At 40.9% G+C, this 17,480-nt stretch overlaps 5 protein-coding genes across 6 annotated transcripts; 3 read left to right on the forward strand and 2 right to left on the reverse strand.

Moving 5' to 3' along the window:
* Positions 113–5,055, reverse strand: LOC18792493 (ABC transporter G family member 7). Of its 2 annotated transcripts, XM_007226928.2 has the most exons (12): positions 4,698–5,055; positions 4,397–4,587; positions 4,142–4,292; positions 3,837–3,969; positions 3,526–3,727; positions 3,150–3,426; positions 2,641–2,772; positions 2,105–2,325; positions 1,342–1,554; positions 1,148–1,232; positions 441–747; positions 113–369 (listed from the first exon to the last, which is right to left on the reverse strand). In XM_007226928.2, exons 1-12 carry the CDS (start codon positions 4,968–4,970, stop codon positions 359–361), a joined length of 2,196 nt encoding a protein of 731 aa, XP_007226990.1. In that variant the 5' UTR covers positions 4,971–5,055; the 3' UTR covers positions 113–358. The 2 variants fall into 2 exon arrangements, with proteins under 2 accessions (XP_007226990.1, XP_007226991.1); XM_007226929.2 differs by lacking the exons at positions 113–369; positions 441–747; positions 1,148–1,232 and having other exon boundaries at positions 1,467–1,554; positions 2,075–2,325.
* LOC18793334 (ELL-associated factor 2) lies at positions 5,286–8,161 on the forward strand. Its single transcript, XM_020554639.1, has 4 exons — positions 5,286–5,611; positions 5,692–6,047; positions 6,229–6,271; positions 7,333–8,161. The coding sequence occupies exons 1-4, from the start codon at positions 5,494–5,496 to the stop codon at positions 7,773–7,775; spliced, it is 960 nt and encodes a 319-aa protein (XP_020410228.1). The 5' UTR covers positions 5,286–5,493; the 3' UTR covers positions 7,776–8,161.
* Positions 8,876–12,864, forward strand: LOC18789622 (beta-glucuronosyltransferase GlcAT14A). The gene is made up of 4 exons (XM_007222902.2): positions 8,876–10,067; positions 11,573–11,648; positions 11,755–11,870; positions 11,969–12,864. Exons 1-4 carry the CDS (start codon positions 9,584–9,586, stop codon positions 12,481–12,483), a joined length of 1,191 nt encoding a protein of 396 aa, XP_007222964.1. The 5' UTR covers positions 8,876–9,583; the 3' UTR covers positions 12,484–12,864.
* On the forward strand, positions 12,984–15,014 carry LOC109946415 (pentatricopeptide repeat-containing protein At1g71060, mitochondrial). The gene has a single exon (XM_020554016.1). The coding sequence runs from the start codon at positions 13,173–13,175 to the stop codon at positions 14,850–14,852; it is 1,680 nt and encodes a 559-aa protein (XP_020409605.1). The 5' UTR covers positions 12,984–13,172; the 3' UTR covers positions 14,853–15,014.
* On the reverse strand, positions 15,102–16,992 carry LOC109946416 (putative fasciclin-like arabinogalactan protein 20). Its single transcript, XM_020554018.1, has one exon. It carries the CDS (start codon positions 16,457–16,459, stop codon positions 15,392–15,394), a length of 1,068 nt encoding a protein of 355 aa, XP_020409607.1. The 5' UTR covers positions 16,460–16,992; the 3' UTR covers positions 15,102–15,391.

Below are 17,480 nucleotides of genomic sequence, written 5' to 3' on the forward strand. Positions count from 1 at the left end.
TCACCTCTTTGTGCCCGAGTTCGATCCTTCCCGTATATTAGAATAGTTTACAATAAATTTTTGTAAAAAGAATTTATGATTTCAAATTATATTAGCAATGGATGCTCAAAGTAGAACTGTAAATATGAACATACTACTATATTAGTATTCAAAGTGTTTATATGAGAATAAACTTCGCGCAGTCTTTGCAAACTGGATCGACCTGTTTACTATGACCAACCATATAAGAAAATCATCTTCGCTCTGGTAGAGCATAACATCCATTAAACGTACATTCTACATGAGATTTTAAGTCATGTCGCATAGAAATGGCTCATTTGGTCAGCACGAGGCTTCTTTATTGCTTAACATATCTCCTTTACTTAGCACCTGTATGAAACAAATCAATAAATAGTGGCACATGTGATAACAACACTACTAATGCCCAATTAATTACAAACCTTCTAGGACAAATTCGGGGGCTTGGTCACTTGGGGAAGATGATTCAAGTGGCTGGTTTAATTCAACTTGATTGAGTGTTACAGGTAGTTCCTTTGGCTGGTTTTGTTCATCTTGTTCAGTATTTAAAGGCTCGAGCTGCACCGCTGGTTGGATTTCGTCAAGAGGTGCGGCCTCCAGCTGCTGGTATTTCGGTTTGTTTTTCTGAAGGAGAAGGTAAGTGGTGCAATACAAAAACAACAGTATTCTACTTTGAGCAATCATTGTGTCCCTAATGTGGCTTCCCCCAAAGGAGATGCGTTCAAGTGCCTGCAGAAAAAGAAAGAAACAGAGTAGAAGGTATTAGATATAAAACTTCCTCGAGGACAAAATTGTCCACCTTATGAGTCAAATGCATGTATCTTGTTTGGCCATTTCATAGGTTCTTCCAGAATTGGTTCTTGTAATTAGTTTCTTTTAAGTAGAAGGTTTAGAAATGAATAAATTAAGAAACAATCTCTTAGGAGGGACAAAAGGAATGGTAAATTGAAAATCATATACAAAATTGATTGGATCGTTTCTACCTCTATTTTAGAAACATGCAATGAGTAGTATAACAACATTCATACGAGATATGACACTGACCACCAAATACCGACACCTAGAGCTAGATATGGTTAGAGGAAGTATTTATTTTGATTCCGTTTCTTGAAAGTTTCCTTGTACCCACCTGTTCTCCATTTTGAATATCGTAAGAATGCTGATGATCAAATTGAAGACCCCTAAACTCATTGATGCAAAGACCCTGAAAAGCCCTGGAAGTGTACAAGGCAATATACATTCGTAAGGTAACGAAAACAATACTTAATTGTATAGTATCAACAAAATGTTTGTTTCTTACTGGCAAGTAACCTTTGATCTTACCATCTAATTAGAGAAATATGAGGAATCCAACGAAAGATAATTGGTGTATTCTCTGCATTGACATAATAGCCTCCAAATACAATAAAAACTGTCATAAGTGAGGGTCCGACTGCCATAGCTGCTTCAGTGGTTGGAACCATAGCACCAACAGTAAGACCCATAGCAGATGCAGCAAAAGATTCCACTGTCACAATACCACAAAACTTCCCGAATCTGAAAGACCAAAAAAATTGCAAGTAAACCTTGTGATCTGAACCAGCCCACTTTGTGAAGAGTTAAAAATGATAAGGTTTGCAAAATGATATAACGAAGAAATGAACCAGCTATACAAGTATGAACAGACAATAGTCAATTCCATCTTCACCTTTCCCACTCCCCATATACTGATCTTTACTAAAAGGAAGAGTGCTAGAGACAGATGATTCTTTTTAAAGGTTTTTGTATTTTCCCTGCATCCCTCGTATATGTCTGGATTTTTGCAAAGAAAAACCACTCTGCTTATTCATAGTGTCCAGTCTAAAATCCGATATATAGACATATATTAGTTTGCACAGGTCTATTGAGGAAATTATTGCCTCTTTTATAGGGAGTTATGCAGCTCCCATATATATTGAGCTGACAAGTGTGATTATGTGGTTACCAGATCTGTTAGTGCATCTCATACAGCTATTTACACAATTCACTTTCTCCAATTGCTTCAACAAAATTAGGAGGTTTCAGAATATCAACTCACGTTAAACATTCTTAACAATGACTTCAAAACCTGGATAAAGCAGGATGAAGACGAGCCATGGGGTACAAAATGGCGCCAAACATTAATGGAAACGCTGCTCCAACAGGAATCTCAGCCAACAACTTAGAAAGAAGATAGGGTCCTAATGTATAAGACCCTTTTGCATGCTCTCTATTTACTATTGCACGCTCCTTCGGGAACACACCCACTGTCTTTGTGAGAGCAGCCATTGCTGTGTTTATCGCAGCAACCTGAGAGGAAATATCCATAAATAGGACCAAGAAACTTAAAAACTTATATTAGAGACTAGTATTCAATAATTATGTTTTGATATTCAACTTATTGAAAAACTGTCTTTCTTTCACACATAAAGGTCATATAATCAAATTTGTAGAAAGCATCATCATTGCATGAAATGAGGAGTATCTCTATGGGAGTTGATCAGGAACTTAATAACCATACCAGAATGCTTATAGCTTGGTTTTCCAAATCACAAAATTGATAGAAAAATATAATAAGCAAAGACCTCTAAAATCAAAGTCCTTTAAAAAGAAGTATTTTCACACCTGAAGCAATCCCATTCTGTCTTGTATCGATGTCTGAGATCTTCCCATTCTCCAAAAAACCGATCCAAATATTATAGCTGATGCAATTGACATTCTTGCCCGAACTTTATTTGTTGATCCGTCACGGGAAGCCTAGTCATTTGTTCAGAGATGTTGATCAGATAGAATTAACTGGAGTTAATATTCATAAAACAATCCAATTCATCATCCAAACCCACCTAAATACACGCATATCACCCTCACTGTTGACTACTCAGATGTTACTTAAGAAGTTATGTTGATAGTTATATTGTTATAAAGCTTTGTATGACATGGGAAAAGGAAGCAGCTAAAGCAATCTTTCAATCAAAATGAATTAATATATTTTCACCATTGAAATTCATGTCTTGCACAATTTTTCAAACTGAGCTAATCTTGTTTTCGTCAGATCAATATGCACATGAACATAAGGCATAAGTTATCCTTCATTCCATTTTAATGAGACTAAGTTCGCAAGTAAAAGAACTTACCTGCATCCATGCACGCCTTAGGAGCAACCGGAATTGCATCCACCAACCTCCCTTCTTCTGAACTCTACTTTTCTTGCTGAACTTTGTTCTGTTGTTAAAGACTTCCCTTCTTGTAATCGGAGTTGCATACAGAACTAGTGATGATTGTTGTGAAAATGACTCAACAAGAGCATCTACTCTTTTCTGAGAAGAGTAAACACTTTCAGCAGAACTGTAGTCGATAGAAATAAGATCAGCTAAAAACTCAGCAGGGTTCTCATGAGCTGGGCAATGGTACCTGTTGAATAAATCATTGATTAGTCAATAATTTCACAACTTGACAGCTGCAGCTTCGCACAAGTAGAGACATCATTTGGTACAAGTTATGGTCACGGACCCGAATTTAGAAAAGTATGCAAGTGGTTCATCATGTGCAGGACCAGCATAGACAAGTGCACCCTCTGTTAGCAACACGATGTCATCAAATTTACTATACACAGATCCTCTAGGCTGATGTATGGAGCAAATTACAGTATGTCCATCCTGTGCAAGCTGTCGAAGGGTTTCCATTACTTTCTCTGCCTGGAAAGCATCAAGCCCTAGAAGAATCACAAGTATATATTAGATAAACAGAAGGTGTTAGAAAAAAACAAATGCCTGCTACAATAGTCATCCACCAGTACATATTAGATGCAGGGGATTGCTTACCAGTAGTGGGTTCGTCAGCAAATATAACAGAGGGGCTTGCAATCAGCTCGCATGCCAGAGACAAGCGTTTCTTTTCACCCCCACTAACTCCTCGGACTTTCGCATCACCAACATTCGTATCAGCACAACTGACCTTTTGTAGCAAAGAAAACAAAGCAGCAACCCCAAAATTAAAAACGAACTAAATAAGCTCATAATCACAATCCTATCATTTTCCAAAAGTATGACATCTTCACAAATTATCAATTACCAACTCAGTAGATGAAACAACACTGAACTTCATCAATGCCATTAGCCAATCTTACCAATCCCAATTTGAACAACAGACTGTTCACATACTCGAGTCTCGCTTCTGCGGAAGATATCTCCGGAAGCTGCAGCTCGGCAGCAAGAGACAACGTCTCTCGCACCGTCAGCTGCGAGAAAAACAGGTCCTCCTGTCTCACATAAGCAAACCTTAACCCCCCAAAAGAAAAAATTAAACAAATGAGAACCATAGAATAAGAAGAAATTCTAGATGAACCATAGAATAAGCTCTGAAACATAAACGAAAAGCTTACTTATAGGCTTTGTTAGGGCTAGAATTTCCATTGACCTCCAATAGACCTGATAAATGTAACCGAGGTGACGCAGTTAGCTGACCCGCAAGTACATTTAGCAGCGTCGTCTTTCCTGACCCTGACGGCCCCATAATTGCCAACAGTCTCCCTGGTTTCGCTTCCCCGCTAACGTTCTTAAGCAGAAACCGTATCTAAGCATTCAAAATTAATTTAATTAAACATTTGATCCTGAAAATTTTCTCTGCAACCAAACGTACGTTACGAGAAATTTCGTTTGAAAATTGAACAAATGAAAACTTACTGATGTTGAGGACTTGTCAGAGAGAGAGCAGTTGATGTTGCGCCACTGGATTGTAACCGGAACCAATTTCCAGGAAATCGGAGTTTCGCCTTTGTCGTCTGTCGCGTCATTATCATCGTCGCCGGCCTCGGTTTCCGGAGAGAGCGCTGGGCCTGGGCCGGATAAGAGACGGAGCAGAAGCGCTGCAGCCACGGCAGCTAGAGCCTGGCCCACGCCGCTGCCTCCGAAGCCCAACACCATCTGGACAACTTTTTTCCCGCCTAATTGAACCATTTCAGCGATAACCACTAACTTCTTTTCTTTTGCCACAGGCGGAGAGCTTGAGGCCTGACTGCTGAGCTCTGAGCTAGCTAGTAGCTTACAGTAAAGAGATAATTCGGAGTAAGAATGTAGCGACGCCGTTTTAAGAGAGAAAGTTCCGCATGAGCGACACGTGTCCCTTTTGAGGATAAGGGGGATTTAGCTCTCGTATAGGCGGCCCAACATAGCCCAACCGGTAAAATGGGCTTTTTTTGACTACTGGCCTATAAAAGGCCCGGGTTCGCTCTCTTAAATCCGATCCAAACCCATCCGAATCGGGTTGGTGCGAATCGAAACAGATTTATCAGTCCTCTCAGTAAAGACATCCCGCTGTCGTTGAGACCATGTCGTCATCCGTCTTCTCCTTCGCCTGACCGCTTTGGTTCCTCTGAGCTAAAAGCTTTATACGCTCAGATCATCTTGCCATGCTAGCAAGGCGTGGACCCCACCTGCATCGTTCCGTCTTCGCTTGAGCCTCCTGAACATTCTCGAAACCATGGCGAATAACTCCAAGGAAGAGCCCAAGACCGGTCCTCAGCCCGATCTCTGGTACAACCTAACCCTTGGCCCTTCCTTCAAAGACGACTCATCCAACAAGTACTGCACTCTGCGATGTAAGTTTCATCCCTAACGTCCTGTTTGGTTGCATAGAAAATCTCCCTAATTTTCTTTTCGATTTTGAAATTGATTGCAGACGAATTTAAACCGGCGTCGATTGACAAGACGAAGCCGGGGACGCTCAAGAAAACGAAGGAAAATAGGGTTACGGTGGAATTTCAGAACAACCAATTGGGGAAACCGAATGTGACCTTCAAGGGAAGCAGCGAGGACTACAAGGACAACGACGCCGTATTGTTCTTCGACGGCCAGACGTTTCGGTTGGAGAGGCTTCACCGGGCCGTGAAGCAGCTCCGGCATGATCGTCAGCCCGGTGAATCGGCGGCTGGTGCCGCTCAATCGGGGTCCGCCGTGGAGCCGCAGCTGTCTCCGGTCAGCAAGGCCCCCAAGCCAATACATCATCCTGGTAGAACTGCATTCCCTGCTGTGCAGGTGAGTTTCTGTTAATGGAAATTATGATGATTCAACATTGGTCCTTGGGGAGTTTTAATGCAGTTCTGCAATGTAAAGCTATTAAACAACTTAAATCTATTTAAAGCAACTGAAATTTAAAACTCTGGTTTCTTTTCTCTTTCCTCATGATGTTTAAAGCTTTTGCCTTGTGTGAATACAGGTTGAGGTGGAACGAATAGATGTTGGAATACCTGGGAATCCAGGTTTGTTTATATGCTTCTTTGTTTTGTTGTTGTTTTTGAAGTAAGCATATCCATTGAATCTTTTGCTTCTCAAAGTTTCTGTTTTCTTTATCTCTTAAGAGGATCGGAGTCGAATTGGATTCATTAGTAGACATTGCTTGTTTTTTAGTTGCAATGCACTGCATGAAGCTCTATGTGCTAGTGAGAACAGTATGGTGTATCTTGGGGTAATTACATTCTCTGATGATATATTGATCAAGATTTGCTATTGTACTGAATTTGCTCCAACAAAACCGAATTCTATCATTTTTGTATAATGAAACTGACTTGGAAGATTTTGAATGCATAAGCTCTGAAACCATTTGAAAGTGTCAGTTTAACTGTGAAGTGGTTTAAGGTGCAAGTGTGTGATCCTTAGTCAAATTGAAACCACATTTTGAAGTTATTGTTGAACTGTCTTTTTTCGCGACTGAATTAATTCTTTCCTAGCGGATAAGGAGTCCATTTTGCCTGATTCTGGGCGTACCTTCCTGTCAAATTTTTTGTGTGGAAATGATCTGTCGTTTGCATCTTATAGACCATGGTGCCTGCTTCATCACCCAGTTGCAATACCGTATGCTACATGTTTGTGACAATTGAACCCAATTCAAATTCAATGGGACCCCAATGGTCTATCTTATCTGTTACTTAGTATGTGATTACTAAATTTGTACTATGGCAACCCCCATCTAAATGTTAAGAACTTGCAAGAGCTGTTCATGGGCCTAGTTATTTATCAAAATCATGAATGACTTCAGAAGTATTAAGTAGGTAGTTTGTTGTGGACTCTAGGAAGCAGTTGAGTAGCGGGATTCATGTTCATGTAAGGACCAGTGGCCACTTGTCTACCTTGCTACTTTGTTGTGCTAACTTGACCTTCCTCTCGACTTTTTGAAGTCTATTGGAAACAATTAAGGATAAGATTTCCATCTTGCAGATGGCTTTATTCCTCTATGCACTGTCTTGTCCAAATACTAATGCTTTATTCCTCTATGCTTGACCGGTTATCATATATCCTAATGCTTTATTTGTTATACAAACAGGTGCAAAGAGTGCCAATAAAGGTGTGGTTGATTACTCATCTGATCAACTGAATGTCTCTGCTGCCTCACCGGACCCTAAGAATGAGGAGGTCGAGGAACATCAAGATATAGATATTGAAGAACTTTTCGGCAGTGTATCGCCTGAAAACGGGAATGCTGCGGAAGATGGAGCTAATGCTGGGTTTGATATCAGTATGCGAAATCAAAATGAAAGTGATAATGAGATTGCTGATGTGGATGATAGTGGTGATGAAGTTGATAAGGGGCCAAATGCCGCAGAAGCCCTTCGAGCCCAGGTGAACGCAGAGGGGAGGGAAAAGCAGACTTCTACTTCCGGTAGTAGCAGTGGAAGTGGGAGCAGCAGCAGTGGAAGTGGCAGTGGTAGCAGCAGCAGCAGCAGCGATAATGAAGGCAGTGATGATGATTCAGTCAACTCCATCTGAGAAATCGAGCAACCTTGATCTTCCACGTAGGTTGTCCAAGACAGTCCAGCGGATGTTTACGGTGGTAAACCGAGGCATGAAGAAGAAAAGAAGATAATATATACACCCTGTTATTTATACATCCTATTATTTTGTACGATCGTGCTTGATGCCACTTAAATTTGTTATAAGCTTGCCCTTTTTGCGTCACAACGTTTCACTTGAAAATTTTGACAATAAAAAGAAGGCCAAAAGTCACTTTTGGTCTTTGTAGTTTGGCACTTCGACCATTTTTGACCTTGTAGTTTAATTCTGTCAATTTTGTCATTGTAGTTTTGTATTTGTAGCAACTCAAGGACATGTTAGTATTCTTGTTAATTTCTTTAACGATGCAAAGTCCAATTTCGTCAATCCAAAACTCTTGAGTGTAAAAGCTTATTTGAAATTCTCCCCATTTCATATTAGGGCCCAAAATTCAACCACTAATCCCAATTTTTGAGTTGACGAAATTACACCTTGCACTGTCAAAGAAATTGAAAAGAATACTAATTTATTCTTGAATTGCTACAAATACGAAACTACATGGTCAAAATTGACGGAATTGAAACTATATGATTAAAAGTGATTGAAGTGTCAAACTACAAGGATCAAAAGTGGCTTTTAGCCTAAAAAGAACCAAGTTTTGCTAGTTGCTACCTCTGCGATGCTAAACAAATCAATAGCCAAATGGTTTGCTGGGGTAGGCACATGGTCTGGGCCGTCGGCATCTTAAACTTGAGATTCATATAATATACTAATAATAATACTTATGGTATGGAATATGGGGCATGGCTCGTGACATTCCTTAATTATATATCATATTAAGAGACTAGCAAGCAGTCATTTAATATATAAACAATAATTACGTGCACCTAATTATTGCTTATAAATACAGTTATCCCTTTGGTCATCGTAAGCCTACCAATCTTGAATCTACCAAGGCTTGAAAAACCCAATGCCATTACATCATCACAGACGTCACAATTGACACCTGTATTAATGGGATGCAGATCTCCATTTCCACCCACAAAATTTGCTATTTGCAGCAGCTTTCGTTAGTGGAATTAGCAAATGCCATGAACGAAAAGGCAAACCCAAGCAAGTCCCAGATAGTGGTGGACGCAATTGCTTGTCGTATATTATTCTCCTAGCCCGAGAGCAAAAGAACGTTAGCGCCGTAATCCAATCGCCCAAAACACGGGCCAAATCAAATCCCCAGGAAGAAGAAACAGAGAAGATGGAACGTGTTTTCACGCGTATTTACGAGCGTTGAGGTTTTCTTATTTATTTGAAAGTTTTTAAACACACCAGAAAATTAAATTAAATTAAAAGTGTGTGTGTGTAACTTACACTTTTATCATTATGAGATCAAAGAAATCAAACTCCCACAGTGAAAATCGATGAACTCCATTTTCTTCTTCATCACAACAATTCTTAACCTGAAAACCCTAACCCTAGCACTGTTACAGAGCCAGAGAAAGCAATTATTAGAGAGAGAGAGAGAGCCAAAATTTGACAGTTTTTGATCTAACATATAACGAAAACAGTTACTTCTGTGGCTCAATCTTTAAACACCCACATGCTCATTTGCTTTGCCATTCAAACAACAACCACCCTTTAGCTTCAAACCTACAAAGACCAAGATCCTCACTGACCCATTACCTAAACCTGTCTGAAAACCTAAACTTCACTATACCGACATCCCCAATTTCATTGATTTGACTCAGCAACGCATATGCCCCAACTCCACCAACAAGAAGCAGCTGAAGAACCAACAAAACCGACCCATTATGGGAGCTGAGAAGAAATGGCTCCTAACGCTCTTCTCGGCTACATTCCTCTCTCTCCTCCTCCTCTTGCTCTCTTCCATCTCTGCCTTCAGCTCACCCAAACCCTTCCCTTCAATTGTCCAGCACGGCTCTCACTACCCGCCCGCTTTCGCTTACTACATATGGGGCGGCCGGGGCGATAGGGGTCGGATCCTCCGGCTATTGCTCGCCGTCTATCATCCGAGAAATCGCTACTTGTTGCATCTCTCGGCTGATGAATCTGAAGATGAGCGGCGCCGCCTTGCCTCGGCCATCAAGGCGGTGCCAGCAATTCGAGCATTTGGGAATGTGGATGTGGTGGGCAAGCCTGATCGAATCACCTACATGGGCTCTTCGAATATTGCCACCACGTTGCGCGCTGCGGCGATTTTATTGAAGGTTGACAGTGGATGGGATTGGTTCGTCACTTTGAGTGCTATGGATTACCCACTTATCACTCAGGACGGTATGCCAATTTTTTCAATTTCTTTTTATTTTATTTTGATTTCGTTTTCCCTCCTTGCCAAAGCTAATTTATTTACCTGTTTGGGAAATTAAATATGGTCTAAAAGAGTTTTGATTTCGTTTATTTTATTGAATTTTGTCTGAATTGACTGAAAGATTCTGGCTCTTTGAGTTAGTGGAAGTGTGTATCTAAGGAAGCATTTATGTGCGTTTCATTCCTTCATTATTAGTTTAAAGTATTTATATACAAGAACCATTTATATACAAGAGCGAGGCTGCCATAGACCAGTTTGGAGCCACAGATCTCCCATAAAGAGAAGTCCTACCTCTAACTACCCTTCTCTAAATGTCCTCACCGATTCATGTATAGGAGCAAATGAAATTAATCTTTGTGTGCAATGGGGAATGTGTTGTGACATTTGTAGAAGAACTTGATGTGTGGGTAGTTAAGTTTTGTGAAATGAGATTGGCCTAGGCTGCTGTTTCTCTGACCTGGTAACTCCAGTTCTAGTGAACTTAATGTTGTCATGTCAGCTCCTTATGCTGAACTTAATTGCTTTAGTAATTTTGGTCTGGAGTTGACTTTTGAATCAAATTCTTTTAAGAGTTGGATGGTTCCCCTGAATCCTCCCTTGTTACATGTGGCAAGGGGCACAACCCTCTAGCATGGGATAACACATAACTCTTGTTGCTGGATTTGGTTCTGACAGTCCTAGCGTTCAATATAGGCTTTGGATTGTATAGGCCAAGGGATTCTAAGTGCTTGTCCGTATATGCAATTACCCAGGAACCAAATCCCTAAGAAAAAATTGGCAGAAACTTATCAGGATAGAGGAAGATATTTAGCTGCTGGGATTAGTATTTTCATTAAAATCTAGTCAATTTCACTTGGGATGTTTTATTTGTCTGTTACCCGTTCAAAAGCAGCTTTTGTACTTACCTGAATTTTAACTCTGATTCAGGCGACCAATTTGGTTCCCGCTTTTATGCCTTCTTGGTGTATATATAAATTTTGAGTACTGGAATATCCCAACGTACAGAAGTTTTTTGTTGATCCAAATGCAAGTGATGGGCCTATGGCAATTCTTTGAAGCTTATCTGTCCAAGGGAGACAATAATTCACGTATTTCATCCTTGGATGTGATGATCTATTTGCCTTTTTTCTTTTCTTTTCTTCTTCTTTGTGATCAATCAATTTGCCTTGTTTGGAGCAAGTTCTTCTATCCCAAGGCTTATTGAGGATCTCATGGCCCCTTTTTTTGTTATGTAGTCATTGACTTTGGTAACCCGCCACACTTTTTTCCTTGATTCTATTTGTCGTTACTGTTATAGCTTTATTTATTTCTCTTTAAGGTAAAGGTGAAATGCCCTAAAATGTCTCAGGCGTTTGTTTCAATTCTTTTTGTGATTCTTCTAACATCATCTATGTAGTCTAATTACATTCTGCTGTTTTCCTTGATAATTTGTGCCAACTTATTTATTTGTGCTTCTGTTTTGTACTTTCAGACCTGTCTCATGTGTTCTCCTCTGTTAGAAGAGATCTCAATTTCATTGATCACACCAGTGACCTTGGATGGAAAGAGTAGGCAAACCCTTTTTGCTAATTTTAGCTGTGGTGCTCTGGCACATATGTCTAATTGAACTTGAACCCGTATATTTATTTTTATTTTTATTTTTATTTTATGTAGGTTGCATAGGGTCCAGCCAATTGTAGTTGATCCAGGGTTATACCTAGCCCGGAGGAGCCAAATTTTCCATGCTACAGAGAAGCGGAAAACTCCTGATGCTTTTAAAATATTCACAGGCAAATTTTTACACACTTCTTATATAAGGATTACCCTTCTGGGTATGCTTCCCACATGTGGAACTGCTAATTAGAAACAATTCTCTCTTCATTTGCAGGTTCCCCATGGGTCATCCTGAGCAGATCCTTTCTGGAATTTTGCATTCTTGGTTGGGATAACCTTCCCCGGACCATGCTCATGTACTTTACGAATGTGATGTTGTCCCAGGAAGGATATTTTCATTCTGTTATATGCAATTCACCAGAGTTTAAGAACACTACTGTGAACAGTGATTTAAGATACATGATCTGGGACACTCCGCCCAAAATGGAACCCCACTTCCTCAATATCTCGGATTATGATCAAATGGTTCAAGGTGGAGCTGCTTTTGCCCGACAATTCCAGAAAGATGACCCTGTGCTGGACGTGGTTGATGAAAAGATCCTCAAGCGTGGGCGAAGTCGAGCTGCCCCAGGGGCATGGTGCTCAGGCTGGAAAAGCTGGTGGATGGATCCATGCTCTCAATGGGGTGATGCCAATATCTTGAAGCCGGGGCCCCAAGCGAAGAAATTTGAAGAGTCGATTACTAACCTTCTTGATGACTGGACTGCGCAATCAAATCAATGCCAATGAAGATGTGTGAATTGAAAAAAAGGATCTTCAGTTCAGATACTTGGTGCGGTTTCCTGTGATCTAAACTTGATGATTAGTTTGGAAGACTGCCAACAGCAGAGATACATTCTTTTGGCCCCCTGAAGCGCACTTTTTTTGGGGTTCCTCCAGTCTCATGCTTGACTATTGTTTATAACGGGGGCAGAGTAGAAGGGAGAAACATAGTGAGTTCGCTTGAGGTATATTGGGCTGTACTATGGCATAGTAAGAGGGTCTCCCTCTTTTGTGCTGCCACTGCATGCTGTTGTATGTTCTTCTTCCGATTAAATTAGGAACTGTTTGAATGTTGGATCCAAAATTCATTCTTTAAATTCTAACGTCTTGTATCTTTTTCACAGTGAAGGTCTCTCTTGTTTTTTTAGATCTAATTTCGTTGCCAATTTTACCAATAAAGAGAAGCCATGGAAAACAATTTAACTCACCCTTTTTTTCCTTTTTAGATGTAAGCGATATTGGTGGGTAAATGTTCTTAACCATTTGAAATCGCCAACATACTCACCTAGTTTTTCAGTCCAAAGAAAATAAAAATAAAAATAAACTATCCAACATCCCGCCAAAGTTAGACCCCCAAATGCGAATACCCTTAACCAAAGCTTTCTCGGTTTTCAGAATTCGCACCTTCGGTTGAACCCAATCTCCTTGCCTCTCAAATGGGTCTCTCTCGATTTTTCAATCTTGTATCAAAACCATCCAAAAAGCCCATCAATTCCTTCCTTCCGTTCCCCAATCTTCGTTCAACGCCAACCAGTCAAACTGGTTCTCACAGATCATTTACGACTTCACTACAAAGCATCAAATACACAAACTTCACTCGTAATCGAACACTACATACTGAAAATCCATCTGGATTCCTCAGCAATCGCACTGGTGGTTTTTATAGAGCAATTCACGATGGCCTAGGAAAAACCCAAGTGCCTGATGAGGCCAGTGACAAAATCCCAGGTGCAAATAACCGCGAAATCACCGAAGATGCTGAAAGAATCTGTAGAATACTATCCACCAGCAACTCTAAATCCCCCATCGATAGCTTTCTCGATGGTGCTTCAGTTGAGGTGTCGCCGGCACTTGTAGTCGAGGTCTTGAAAAAGCTCAGCAATGCCGGCGTTCTTGCGCTCTCGTTTTTCCGGTGGGCAGAGAAGCAAAAAGGGTTTAAGCATACTATGGAGAGCTACAATGCTTTGATTGAAGCTCTGGGTAAGATCAAACAGTTCAAGATGATATGGGAATTGGTGAATGACATGAAGAGTAAAGGGCTGTTGAGTAAGGAGACTTTTGCTTTGATTTCGCGAAGATATTCGAGGGCCAAAAAGGTTAAGGAAGCGATAGAGACGTTCGAAAAGATGGAGAAGTTTGGAATGAAAGTAGAAGGGTCGGATTTCAATAGACTGATTGATACTTTAAGCAAGTCGAGGCAGGTTGAGAAAGCACAGGAGGTGTTTGATAAAATGAAGCACACAAGGTTTAAACCCGATATTAAGTCGTACACTATTTTGTTAGAAGGATGGGGTCAAGAACAGAACTTTTTGAGGTTGAATGAAGTTTATAGAGAAATGAAGGACGAGGGGTTCGACCCGGATGTTGTGACTTGTGGTATTCTGATCAATGCGCATTGTAAAGCTAGGAAGTATGATGAAGCCATTGATTTGTTTCGTGAGATGGAAGCAAAGAATGTCAAGGCTACACCTCATATTTTCTGTATTTTGATTAATGGGTTGGGTTCTGAAAGGAGGTTGAGTGAAGCCCTTGAGTTTTTTGAACTAAACAAAGCAAGTGGTTTCGAGCCGGAGGCACCCACATATAATGCTCTTGTTGGGGCTTACTGCTGGTCAATGCGGATGCATGATGCGTTTAGGGTGGTGGAGGAGATGAGGAAATGTGGGATTGGTCCCAATCCTCGAACTTATGATATAATCTTACATCACTTGGTAAAGGCTCGAAGAACAGAACAAGCTTACTCCGTTTTCCAGCAAATCAGTAGGGAGCCTAGCTGTGAGCCTACAGTAAGTACGTATGAAATCCTAGTGAGGATGTTTTGTAACGAGGATCAAGTGGATATGGCATTACGGGTTTGGGATCGGATGAAGACTAAAGGCGTCCTGCCGGGAATGCACATGTTCTCCACATTGATCAACAGCTTGTGCCATGAGAATAAGTTAGATGACGCTTGCAAGTACTTTCAAGAGATGTTGGACGTGGGCATTCGACCTCCAGCGCAGATGTTTAGTAATTTGAAACAAGCCCTTCTCGATGAGGGGAGAAAGGATGATGTAATAAGTTTTGGTCTGAAGATTGACAGACTGAGAAAAACTCCATTAGTTGGTTTGCGCTAAAGAGATACGTCCAAGGATTTTTGGAAGCCTTCTATGCACAGCTCAGCAGGCCTTGAGGGCTCGGCTATGCTGATGTATTACTATAATTACAACTTGTTATAACTATTGCCACCCGAGGATTTTAGAGCTTATTTTTACTAAAGTCAATGTTCAAATTGTTTATACAGTTGCACAAAATGTAGGGAAAAGCCTCTGCTGGTGATAAGGCCCTTGCGCATTACTTGAAGAATAAAATGAAAAAGAAAACAGAAAAGAAAAGTGCAAAAATCAAAGAGTCTAAAACATGAACTAAAATGAAGTTCATTGAATTCACAAATATACATGAATTCCAAGCAATCTGAATACAGCCCTCTTATATCTCCTGTAATTCTGACTAGTTTAATGTACCAAATTTAAGGATCATGGCAACAAGTTTTCTACAATAACTCCTCATAGATGCAGAACTTGTTCTTCAGAGAGATGCGTAACAAAATTGACAATTCTTGCATGCTACTGATATTGATATAACCAGAGAGCAAAAGGCTACCAAGATTGCTATGTTATGTAGGCCTTACAACAAAAAAGTGGTTGTGACTAAGGGTACTCCCTTCCTCAGGGTAGCTGTTACCAAATTCAGACGGAGCCACAGTCACTTGCTCTGTTTGCTCTGTTCTATGTGGCACCTCAAGAACCTCACTGATTCCGTGAACCGCAAGCCAGCCATTGTGATACACTTCCGGAAAAATGACTGATACACCATTGAGCATCAACACGTCTTGGGATCGAGTGATATTGATTGTAAACCCCATCAGATTTGTCCTCAACACCGTCCCATCATTGAAACTCACCAAATCGCTCCACAAAAGCCTGCAGGGCACCACATGGCGATGAAAGATGGAGGATTGCTCACTCAAGTTCCCAACTCGGTTCATCAAGACTTGGTCAAATGGAGCAAATACAGTCATCATGGTCTGGTACTTGAAGAAAAACCCATGAAATTGCATTTCGAGAAACGAAGCCATAACAGAGCACCCTTTCGACCTCAGCGCATTAGAAGCTTCACTAAACGGATCCCTTACCCCCATCGCCTCGTTCGGGTTCTTCGGGGCCAAGCATCCAAGATTCTTGGGGGTGTAGCTCCGAAGAGGACCCAAAATCCGGAAATGCGGGTCCAAGAACCTGTCAATTCCGAAAATTATCAACGACCCATCATCGAAAATTGGGGAAACAGTGATGGGGACGTTGTTGAGTGAGACTCTGGGGTCGTTGGCCAAAGTGGTGACGGAGAGAGAGTGGTCAGAGAGTAAAGTTGAGATCTTGGCGCCGAAAGGCAGGGACTTGAGGGATCGGAGAGAGAAATAAAGGGGGATGATGTGGAATTGCAGGAGGTTCAGCGGTGGCTGACCGGAGTGAGAGAAGGCGGCGTCTGTGGGGGCGAAGATGGTGAGAGAAGGAGACTGGGAGAGGAGGAGGGTTTGAGAGGCGAGGTCGAGGGTCAGAGCCATGGAGGTGTAGCCGAAATCTGAGAGGATTTCGGCGGCGTGGACGAGGGTTTGCGTGGGGAGGGCGGAGGAGAGAGAGAGAACTGAGAGGACAATGAGAGAGAGAAGGAGTTTGGCTGCCGCCATTGTTGGAGGTTGTTCTTCGTTTCTTGGAGTTCGGAGAGGGGGGTTTGGTTTTGCAAATGAGTCTGGGTGTAGTTGCAGATTCAGAGAGTATCTGAACTTGTAAGGGGAAGGTTGTTTTTGGCGGGTTAAGATTTGACACGTGGACGTGTGGGATTTGCTCTGGTAGGAGGGAATTGAAAAGTTAGTTAAGGGAGTTAAGGAGTTAGTTAGTTTAATTCAGATCGCCAAGGCCCATGATGGCACCAAGTAATAAGAAGAAGAACAAAAAGATGAGCTGGGCTCATAATAAAAAAAGGGCAAAGGCCCATGATGATTTTAATTCAGATCGACCTTAAATAGCCTTTCCGGCCTATCCAAACAAAGATGAGCTGGGCTCATAAGCCTTGAACACAAATGAATATGTGACAAAGAAGCTTAGTCAATTCAACTAGTTAGCCCAGTAAAAAATGGCATTGACTTGCAGATTAGGGGTCTCAAGTTCGAATTTCTATGTCATCTTAGTTTTGTGTGTATGTGTGAAACCCCCTCCTCTCTAATTTAGACTATCACTTGTCCTCAGAAAAAAAAAAAAAAAAAAAAAAACCTAGTCAAATAAGAGCAATTGAAGGAAAATTTTGTCTTTATGGAATTATGCAAATTGCTTTGAGGCCACTCAAAAGAGAATGGTAAATTGGCCAACGTTATTAGTGTTTACATATTGTAGTTAATGAGCTGTTTTAGAAGGTCGCACAAGCAACAAATTATAGTATTGCAGTCGCTATGCTTTGCTTTGACTTCCCCACGTAGGGTTTCTTGTAGCGATATTTTCCACTAAATTATATAAATTAATTCATGCAATTTTCTTTCTCAATTGATTATGAGAATTGCAGTGCATCTCACGGTTAGTAATCCACGTCATGCATGTACTGTATCCTTTTTCTTTTTTTTAATGGATTGAAATGTAGTGTATATGTTACAACTTACATGCATGTCTGGCCAGAAAAAAATGTGTTACATGCATGTACTTATTTGGTGACTAATT

This window comes from Prunus persica, chromosome G1 (assembly GCF_000346465.2).
Source record: "Prunus persica cultivar Lovell chromosome G1, Prunus_persica_NCBIv2, whole genome shotgun sequence".
NCBI classification, from domain to species: domain Eukaryota; kingdom Viridiplantae; phylum Streptophyta; class Magnoliopsida; order Rosales; family Rosaceae; genus Prunus; species Prunus persica.